This window comes from Camelina sativa, chromosome 17, assembly GCF_000633955.1.
Source record: "Camelina sativa cultivar DH55 chromosome 17, Cs, whole genome shotgun sequence".
In the NCBI taxonomy this organism is placed as follows: Eukaryota; Viridiplantae; Streptophyta; class Magnoliopsida; order Brassicales; family Brassicaceae; genus Camelina; species Camelina sativa.
The window spans coordinates 15,992,297-16,003,438 of NC_025701.1; the positions used below are offsets into that span (position 1 = coordinate 15,992,297).

At 36.7% G+C, this 11,142-nt stretch overlaps 2 protein-coding genes across 5 annotated transcripts; one reads left to right on the plus strand and one right to left on the minus strand.

The window, feature by feature from the left end:
* On the minus strand, positions 412–5,701 carry LOC104757374 (pentatricopeptide repeat-containing protein At1g09900-like). Of its 4 annotated transcripts, none has more exons than XR_002036159.1 (2): positions 1,922–5,701; positions 412–1,797 (listed from the first exon to the last, which is right to left on the minus strand). XR_002036159.1 is itself a non-coding variant. In XM_019239085.1 (2 exons), the coding sequence occupies exons 1-2, from the start codon at positions 5,565–5,567 to the stop codon at positions 2,908–2,910; spliced, it is 2,472 nt and encodes an 823-aa protein (XP_019094630.1). In that variant the 5' UTR covers positions 5,568–5,701; the 3' UTR covers positions 412–2,907. The 4 variants fall into 4 exon arrangements, 1 of the variants encoding a protein (XP_019094630.1); XR_002036158.1 differs by having other exon boundaries at positions 412–855; positions 1,329–5,701; XR_002036157.1 differs by having other exon boundaries at positions 412–855; positions 960–5,701.
* On the plus strand, positions 5,883–8,443 carry LOC104757375 (putative hydrolase C777.06c). The gene is made up of 10 exons (XM_010480112.2): positions 5,883–6,204; positions 6,490–6,625; positions 6,809–6,936; positions 7,026–7,173; positions 7,259–7,364; positions 7,455–7,513; positions 7,595–7,630; positions 7,699–7,808; positions 7,915–7,976; positions 8,073–8,443. Exons 1-9 carry the CDS (start codon positions 6,011–6,013, stop codon positions 7,970–7,972), a joined length of 975 nt encoding a protein of 324 aa, XP_010478414.1. The 5' UTR covers positions 5,883–6,010; the 3' UTR covers positions 7,973–7,976; positions 8,073–8,443.

Here is an 11,142-nt window from a genome sequence, read left to right on the forward strand (position 1 = left end):
TCATTCGTATACTAAATTTGACACACTTTTATAGCGCCAAAAGGGAATACATTTTCACCGCATTGGGGCTTACTTCAGCAAGTTGCAGTGAATCTCGTTCGACTAGCCTTCCGAACCACTATTTATCATGTGCGGAGAGAAAGAATATGGTCGAATTCCCAATCAAGGCTATGACACCGCTCCAACAACTCACTCGGCGAATAAACAAGCTCTCTAAGGCGGCCAACAATGCCTCACCTGGAAGACCTTCCTCGTCAATGGTTTCAATGCACATAACTTCGTTAGACTATGGTTCCACATATCCGGAGATATTTCCCCCAAGATAGTTCCTCAGTTCCCACAAAAGTGTGTCAAGAGGAGGGGTAGGGGCAGAACCGAATTTACACAACAATTTGACTGCTACAGAGGCAATGAATGATCTTTGGGTGCAAATTGGAAGACAAACAAAGTAAACAGAACATGGGAGATGATTCAGTAAGCAAAAGCATAAGTGCCTTTGGATAATACCAAACACAAAATCCTCAAATACACAGTCCAGTTAAGGTCGACCACAAAGAATGGATGGCCATAACCAATGAGGTTTCTCTTGACGTGTAATAACCCTCCTGACAAAGTAATAAGCCGAAGAGGAAAGCGATTGTAACCATAAGCAGACAAAATAGACTACAGTTGAATTTGACCTATGTCACTATTAAACCACAGCATTTGCAGAGATGGGTGAAAAAAAAAGCATGAAGATATTTATGTTGCTAATGGTGTTATACATACCCATGAGTTGAAGAGATGGGGCAGAAAGGACTCGTGGTGTTTTGTTGCAGAGTGTTTTGGCAATGCAAATCATAAGCAGAAATGAACCTAGACCATGCAAAACACATTGCATTTCCAGAGAGTAAAAAGAAGGAAAATTTATACACAAATATTTATGTTTGGAGAAAAGACGGCTAAAGGAAATACACTACCCATCAGTTCAGGGTCATGGATTCGTTGCGGGTGACTTCAATAATGCAAACGACCCATCTCAATAATGTGGCATTGCAGTACATTGGAACGTAAAGAAGGATTCACCAATGTTGTTAATGAGTTAAGCAAAGTTAAACGAGTGATTAATTTGTTCGATTAAGGCTTCCAAGGCTAAAAATCCTAACCGCAGGACTCTCTTGATTAACACAAAGTTTATTCATTTGTATTCAACCATTTTGCCAAAGCAAAGACTTTACAGGGTTCGGTTTCACTACATAAGATGCTAAAGACCTTACTAGTTAATGGTTCAGTCAGAGCCATCAAGTTTCTAGAAACTATTTTTATGTAAAGTTGGAGACTTTCAGTACCTGTGCAGTGTACAGTAATAGAACAGTTCTCGCTCTGTCGGCACTTGCATGTAACCAATAGAAATCCTTTGAAGCTCCAGTAGAGATCCTTTGAAGCACCAGTAGCATTTACTGTCAAGTGTTGATGGAAATATCATAAATCCAAGGTAGAATCCTGTAGATAAGTCAAGTCCTCCACTAAAAGACAACAACAGTTATAATCGCTGTCATATACTGGGACATACCATTTAAACATTACAAACAAAACAACAAATCACATCGCCAAAGATCAATTCAACATCTTTTCTAAAAATGAATTTCACAAGAGATTCTTGAAAGCAACACTTTCTTTTTAGCATGATTGTGTGTGAAATTATATGGTAACAGTGAATGCGCAGAGTAAGAAACGAGTTTCGCATAAGGGCTCTCTCAGCCTTTACATGGAAAAACCAACAGCAACACGCCAAAATGGAAATGGCTCAATAAGTTCCTATAAAAAGCAACAGTTTAAAACCGTTAACTGGACAAGCAGAGCAGACATGATCCTTTTGTTTGCAGAATATAAAGTAACAGTCTACAACAAAAGCAGTAACTGAGGTAGGTACGCTCTTTACTTTCACTTTCCCAGCAACAGTTTCTAGTTTTGGCTTATTATCAGAATCAGCCAAGATGCAGGCAATTATCATGGAAATGTTGTTTGATAAGTACCTCCAACGTCACCAGGTTCACACGGAAAAAGAAAGTAATGAAGAGTTAATTCCGCGTTGGTACAAGACACCAAAATCAACTAAAATACAATAAGAGAGAGTGTTTATGCACAGCTATCAGCTTCACTATACCCAAATACAGAAAATAATGGATATCTTTATTAATATAGCGACATGTATGATATACCCCCATCAAGGTTAAGTCATCTATCGTAATTCTAACCATAGAATTCTGTCTGTCCCAAAATGATTTCCTATTTCTTCTCATAATTGATAATATAAATACCATATACCATCAGAGAAAGTGAAAATCCTACATGTATAAAAACTCTTAAGTGTTATAGTCAACTCATTTGCATCAACAACTCTTTTCTATTTGCACCTTCTACTGTATTCTAATTATCAAGCAGCAACCAACAAAACATCATGGTCTATAATGAAATCACTTCCCAGAATAATCAAAATGATCAATAAACAGTGAGGTATACTGAACCTCTAGTTTTGCTATAAAGTAAAATAAAACTTAGAGACACATGATTTAGGTCACAATTATTTTTCTGTGTTTATGTTTACTTATCCATGTTATAATGTTCTAATCATTGATAACATGGAAACGCAAACGCAAATATGCAATCGTGGCCTTAATTAAAGTAAAACTTAAGAGGACAGAGACTTATCAGTACTTGATTGTATGGTGTCACTTAAATATGGTCCCTGCGGAAAGGAAAAACCATTTCACGTTCTTCCTTTTGGAAGGTTATTTCTTAGTTTTGTCCAGTCATTAATAGTAATAATGAAAACAATGAGTAGAAGTATTGGGAATAACGCTACCAGGAAAATGTGAAATAGAATAACTGGTTTCTGCTCAAACCAGTTTCCTCATGCCAAGAGCATCAAAGAAGAAATCCATCACTGCTAACGGAGTGTGAGAGCCTAGTTCCTTCGTTTTGGATCTGGAGGTTGTGACTAAGAAGCAAAATATACAACAGCATGTAGTTATCATTTCCAGCACCTGGACAGTTGTATTATCAAAATCGCTCTGCTTGAAGCCTCAAATACTATCAAGAAGTTTGTTGTTACAAAAACTAAAGTAAATCAAGACAGGTATTTACTAGACCATTGATGGTTTTGAGGACTGGGGAGAAATATGACCACGCTCAACCAAACGTAACATTAGCTGATCTGCCTCCTCTACTTTTCTGTCTCGAACCAGTCTTTTGCTAAGCTTCTCACACATCTTAACATCAGGTATCAGATTGCGGTTAAACATCCGACAGGCCACTTTATATGCTGACAGAGGCAAACCTTTCTTAAGATAGCCTTCCATAAGTACGTAACATGTCTTAGCATCAGCTATTGAAGCTGTCCTCAGAACCTTTCCCAAAAGTTTGTCTGCCTCCTCGAGCTTTCCCAGACCACAAAGCTTCTCAATGACTTGATTATAAACCGTCCTGCATTTCTGCCTCAATATCATCTTCTCCAATATAGCCACAAGATCATCAACTTTTCCCATTTGGCAGTATCGATGGATGACAGTCCTGTATGTAACAGGGGTAGGATCTATACCTTTATGAAGCATCTTCTTCATAAGTTCCGTTGCTTCTGATATTCTACCTTTTTTTCCTAACGCATCAACAAAAGTAGTATATATAAAGACATCTGCGTGTTTGTTGATCAGGTACATGTCATCAAGCACTGAGAGAGCAGCATCTAGCTCACCGTTCTGACATAAACCATGAATCACTGTAGTGAAATTCACGACATTAATAGCACAACCCTTGTTCAGACACTCCTCCATGAATTTTCTGGCCTCATGTGTTCTCCCATCCCGACAAAGGCTCTGGAGCAATAAGTTGATTTCAACTGGGCCAGGGAAAAAACCTTTTCGTACCATCTCTCTTACCACATCACAGGCCTCAGACAGTTTCCCTTCCCTTCGCAACCCATGCATAATTACGCTATAAGTAATGGAATTCGGACTCCACCAGTGCTCTTCGCTCATGTTCATCATTTCTCTTGCCTCTAATGATTTCCCTGTTCGGCACATCCCATTTAACAGAGCTGTGTATGACACAGTATTTGGTTTATGTCCATGTGTGTGCATAACCTGAAGAAGCTTTTTAGCTTTGTCGACCTCTCCCAAACGACAGAAGCCATTAACAACTGTAGTATAAGTTACTACATCAGGTGGACAATGTCCTTTCGACAGCATTTCATTGATGAGATCTTTAGCCTCAGACATTCTTCCCTCTTTGCACAATGCATGAACTATAGCACTATAACCCACCTTATCAATCCGAAAACCTTTTTCATCAGCATCGCATAGAAACCAAAGAGCCTCATCTGCATGGTCATGTTTTGTGAGCATATGAATTAGAGTATTGTAAGTGACTTGATCCGGCACCAAACCATGCTCTTTCGCCATCTTCTTCATCAAGTCTCTCACTTCCACAATCCGTTTTTCTTTACAAAGATATCCCATTATCGTATAGTAACTAACTTTATCTGGCAAACATCCTTTACTAGGCATATCCTCTAGTAGTTCAATTGCCTCCTCAACTCGATGCAAGTCACAATAACCTCTAATCATACAATTATAAGTCACCACATTCGGCACTATACCAACAACCTGCATACGTTCTAGAAACCGTAAAGCTTTCTCCAACCTATTCGCTCTCAAGAAAACATCAATAGTTGTATTGCAAATTAACAAATCAGGTTCAACGCCAGCTCTCTGCATAAGAGTCAACACCTTCAACGCATCTCTAAGCTGACCTGCCCTACTATACGATACCATTACAAACGAAAACGCTGTAGGGCTTCGATATATACCTCTACGCTTCATCAGAACGAGAACTCTCCTAGCACCTTGACACAGTTTAGTCTTACTAAGAACTTCAAGCATGGAGTAATACACCATGGGATCATGCCTATACCGCCATTGACGATCTGCCCAGTAGAAGAACTTAAGAGCAACACGTTCATCGTCCTGTGAGCGTAAAACAGAACAGACTTGTGATGGTTTAAGACTCCTCAGAAGATTCCTCATCTGAGCTTCATGCTTTGGGTTCCAAGATGACCTGAGACCAATTAACCTACCTATCTCTCTCACCAAAGGATGCCTAGATTCATCTTCTTCCACATCGAATCTACCATTTTCTTCTCGTGATTGAGGAATCTTCCTAACCGATTTCAGAACAGCGAGATCATCATCACGCTCTTCGCCACTTGTTCCACCATCTTCATCTAGTTCTTCTTCTTCATCTTCTCCCAATTCATCAATCTCATCAAACCTAGGGTTTGGAATCTCTCCGAATTCAGGTTCACCAACGCTCGTAGCATTCAAAGCTGATGACTTTACGAAACCCAATTGCCTCAACTCTCCTAAATGTTCATCTTCTTGATAAGAAACTGCTCCAATCTCCGGAACATGACTAAAGCCAGGATTTTTCGATGAAGTTGTCGAGAAAGATGCATCATCGTTAGAGATTGAGCAAGGTAAACATCGAATTAAGGGTCTACGAAGAATCCGATTAACCCTTAAATTCAACATCAATCAAACAAGAAGAACAGTAGAGCGAGAAGCTTCTTCACTAATTAAGCTACTCAAACACGAACCTCTCTCCGTTAACTCAAACTGAGAAAAATGTTTAAAGAGCAAAATCAACGGAACCATGCGAATTTTGAAATCAGAAAGGGGGTGACGAATCCATGGAAAGAAACTACAAGTCGAAAATCGAAAACTAAATTAAAAACGTGGGCCTTGAGGAAAAACCGTTAAGATTACGCCACGTGGTGTACACAAATTAGACAAAAACCGTTGATATATCTATTTATGTATTTATTTATATATCAAATTATTTTTTTTTGGTTCTCTCTGCTTCCTCTTGTGTACCCTTTGCGTCGTCGACACTCGACAGCCTTGTGTTACCGTTTTTACAATCGACTCCTTCGCCGGAATATTTCATATATATAGTAGAGATACTGACGTTGCCGATGATGGACGGTTCGATTCCGATGGAGAACGGCACCGTTTCATCTGATCGTGATGGATCGGCTCTTATATTCCTCGGAACGGGATGCTCGAGCGCGGTACCTAACGCAATGTGCTTGATCCAGCGATCTGATAGTCCCTGCTACGTTTGTTCCCAGTCGCTCTCGATCCCTCCTGAACGAAATCCTAACTACAGGTACATTCTCGTCTCGCACTGATTTGGTTCTTCCTTAAAGTCTATATGATTCAGTGGAAATTTTATGAACGATTAAAAATTTGGATTAATTTCAATTTCCGAATGATTTGGGATCAGTTAGTCTAGTTTTGGTGTTCCAATTTGATCCATGTGTTGAGTTGAATCATATGAAGCCTTTTAAGATTTGTCTGTGGTGCTTTGATTAGATCCATTCTTAAGCTGAGTTTGCCTGTAGAGTGTTAGACTAGTTCTAGCTTGTTCATTCTATAAGAGATCTTGTGGCAGGGGGAATACTTCAATGCTCATTGATTATTGTCAAATTGATGGCAAACATAAATACATTCAAATCGATGTTGGCAAGACTTTTAGGGAACAAGTCCTTCGTTGGTTTACTCTTCACAAGATTCCTCAAGTTGATTCTGTAAGTCTTCACGAAATCGTTTCTCTTCATTCTTCCCATTGAGATCTCTTTTTATGAATGCTGTCTTAACATGCCTGAGATAAGTAGAAAGCTAACTTGAAAGCAAATTTTAAATCTTTGGGTCACTTATCCGAATTTTATTATCTGTATCTGAAGCTCTCATAATTTTCGCATGAATTGCAGATAATTTTGACTCATGAGCATGCTGATGCAGTACTTGGCCTGGATGATATACGTTCTGTGCAACCATTTAGTCCTACGAATGATATTGAGCCTACTCCAATTTTTGTAAGCCAATACGCTATGGACAGGTAATAAACATAGTCATGGTCTTTGGAAATTTCAGTTTGACTTTTTAGTCTCTGAAGCTGTAGACAATCTCGTGCTTTTTTGAATACAGCCTTGCTGTGAAGTTCCCGTATTTGGTTCAGAAGAAACTTAAAGAAGGCCAAGAAGTTAGGCGAGTAGCACAGCTGGATTGGAGAATAATTGAAGAAGATTGTGAGAAGCCATTTATAGCTTCAGACTTATCATTCACGCCACTTCCAGTAAGTTTCTCAAAGCCTCTGAAGAAATAGTGAATCATGGTTCCCTGCTGATCTATGTGGAGACTCAATCTTCTTTATGCCGCAGGTGATGCATGGAGAAGACTATGTATGCCTTGGTTTCCTTTTTGGTGAAAAATCAAGAGTGGCGTATATATCTGATGTATCACGCTTTCCTCCAAACACCGAGTATGGTAAGTGCAACGAATTTGCTTAGTGCATCTGCATTTTGATATACATGACAAAGATGTCTCAGACTTCATTTGCCTTTTGTATTAACACAGTTATATCAAAATCTGGTGGTGGACAATTGGATCTCCTTATCTTGGATACGTTATATAAGGTAAGACAGATCATCATTATGCATTAAATTTTGAGGTTTTAAGTTTAATGTGAGCTGATATTTTCACATTTGTGATTGCAGACAGGATCCCACAACACCCACTTATGTTTCCCGCAGGTTAGCATAAATTTGAAAGTGTGGTGTTTATTTTATGGTTTATGTATGCTTACTTTTGTTATCTGTAGACACTAGACACAATCAAAAGACTGAGTCCGAAAAGGGCTCTTCTAATCGGAATGACTCACGAGTTTGATCACCACAAGGACAACGAGTATCTTGAAGAATGGTCTAAAAAGTAAGAAAACTAAAGAAAACCCTTAATTACATAAAATATATCTGACGAATCCATACCATAGAAAGAGAGAAGTAATCTTATTTGCTGCAATGTATTGGTTTGTTAGGGAAGGGATTCCAGTAAAACTCGCTCACGATGGCTTGAGAGTGCCAATAGACCTATAAAGAGGTAAAAATGATTACTTGGTCTTCCCATTTAGAAACTAATAACATTAATATTGTCTTTCTTTTTTTTAACTGAGCTCTGATTCTTGAATATCTTTAGGCTTGATTATCTAAGTTACAAGATGAGATGCTTGTGGGTCTTTCTACAGAGAGGGAGAGGCAGACATGGAGAAGAAAGAAACGGTTTTGTTCAAGATGATGCATTTACTCACATGGCTTGATATCAACATTATCACTAAAGATTTTTTTCCCCAGATTCACATCACTAGCTGTTATAATAAAAAGTAAAAACAGAGAATTTTTATTTTTTTTTGTTTCTTAACCAATTCACATCTTCAATTGTCTTTGATATTAGTGTACCGGTTTAGATAACCGAGTAATTTGTGTGCAATTAAACCAAAACCAGTGTGTATATAAAGAGACTCTGTAACGGAATCTCATAATAACAGAAGCAACAGATTTTTTCTCATTCTTTGATCTCTCTTATCTTGTCAATTTTTGGGGTGTACGAAATCTCTCTGTATGTATATGTTGAGGGTTAAGGTGGTGTTCCATCGAGAGATACACCGTACACGAGAAGAAGAAAGATGCAAGACCCAGTTATGCAGTAGTAGATCACATTCAACATTCGAGGATCTCTGATTTCTGCGATCGTCTCATCGATCTTCCTCACGTTTGCCCTCACGGCATCACGCTCTCCGTAGTATTCTCTCACCCTTGGTCCAAGATTTGCTTTACTTGGTCACCAAGCTTTTGATATCTTTTGCGTCCTCCAGATTAATGGAGACCTGATTCTGCCATTGGAGACGAGTCATGTTTCGAGGGAAAACTGATATTGTCCGATTAGATCAATCCATTTATCTTTTCTCTTATTTTTTGGTTGGGTTGTGGCTTATGCAATCAGTTGTTTGTTGGTCAGTGTTGGGGTTAGGAAAGGACTATCACCGGTTAAAGATGAGCGTGACGATCAACAGAAAGAGGTTAATCTAGAGAGTTATGAGGTATTTTATTTAGAATCAGTCATTGCCTTTAAATTTTCGAAGTAATATCGCCACTGCCATCCTAAGCATTAAACAAAAGACAACGTTTTATATAGTTACCAGAAGATCTACATTTATCTCTTTATTTTTTATTTTTATCGAAACACGTATATGGAGGCGGGTGAACAAGATATTCCAGAAACTTAAGCCCAAAATAGGGAACCTAAGCCCCACAGATATAAACTATTTTACCAACAATACAAACAATGGAAAATAAAATTATCTAAAGAGAAACAACCATTAAGCATGACTCAAAAATATATTGGACCTTGTGCCCAATTAATATTATTTTGTTGAAAAATATTTTTAATATAGAAACTTAGGGCTTGCTTGCAAAATTTTAAAAACTTTAGGACCCTACTTTATAAAATTCTCAAAATTTAGGATCCTAAATTATTATTAAAAAGCTTTAAAAATTATAGGACCCAGTGCTATTGCACCTTCAGCACCACTCCTAAAGCCGGGTTTCCATTTATCTATTACTACTACTAGGTTTTCTTGTATGCGATATATATTTATATTTAGTTTGGATGAAGCTTTTATCTCCAACAAAGGTTTTCTCACGAATCCATCATTGTTCTCCCAAAAAGAAAGCTAATCTTAGATTCCACAAACCAATTGACAATAAGAATTAACAATATTTTCGTTCTTGATCAAGAATAAAGAGAGACAAAAACCAATATGTACGTTACAATCATATCAACGTTGATTTCATGTAAACAAACACAAAAGATGTAGTTGTTTAATTCAAGTATTTAAAAGAGGAAAGAATTTTTGAATATGCCAGTGAAATTAGTCAAAGATTAGTCAAAGTTTTATACAATTTTAAAGGTTCGGTTATTGCCCTCCCAAATGCTAGTCAAATGATTCATGGTCGTCGATTGTGTACTTCAAAAGAAAATTAAAAAAAAGAAAAACATAAAATGTCAGACAAATTTAAATATAAAAAAAAAACAGTAAAAGTGTTTTTTTTACTAATTTGTGTTTATTTCCGAAGTAAAACTCAACTAACAATTGCTTTCAGTATCTAAATGTTGCTGAGTAGATGCTGCTTCCACCATCTGGTTGTTTTTGTTTATTTTTCTATGATAACCAGCTGGTTGTTTTAATTTATCTTTCAATGATAATTTTTAACTAAAAAGTGGTTTCATTGCTTTTACATATATCTATATTTTATCATGATATTTATAATGGTGATTTTAGCGTGGCAAAACTAACTAGTTCCAGAGAAAATATATGAATGTCAAAGTTTATCAGTGAAAGATCATAAATAAACAAATATTATGGATTATGAAATATGTATCTTGTGGTTGATCTTTCTTTTAAATATTAACATTTTTGTAGATTCAAAATATTCATAAAATGATTTTAATTTCAGTACTGATTTTGTATTCATTTTTTCACATTCTTTGGGAATCTACTATACAACCATTTTTCAGTTTCTTCGTTAAACAACCAACAAAACAAAAATCATTATCTGAGGAAAAAAAGAATCATAGTACCATATGCCAAATAGGCAAGTAATGTATGTTGTTTCTTTCTTTATAATTGTAGTTTAATTATTAAGTGTAACAATGAAAACAAATTTGTTTTACTTTTACTCTGATAGTCAAACGGGTATAATAGGCAAAATAGTGTATGTTGTTTCTTTCTACTCTAATAGTCAACCCTCATGCTTTTGAACCTTTGCAAATGATACAAATTTTCGAAATTAAATTCACGGCATTCGATTTGAATTGTAATAGCAATGTGAAATGGACAAAATGTCAAAAATTGTGTGCGAGGAAAATGTAGTAGTAGAGGCTTTTTTTTTACTTATCTCATACACCGACCACCATAATCCAATTGACGCACCATTTCAATAAGCCCATTTATGAAAGGTCGAACTGGTAATGACGTATCTGTTTGTATATATTTATTTGTTTAAAAAAATAAGAATGTTTTCGTTGTTGACCAAGAATAAAGAGAGTACAAACACTTTTCGTTGTCAATTGATTAAAAAAAAAATGTAATAAAATCAGCGACCAGTATGTACATCACAATTATATCAACGTTGATTTCATGTAAACAAACACAAAAGATCTAGTTGTTGAATTTTCAGTATTTGAAAGAAGAAAGAATGTGGAATAA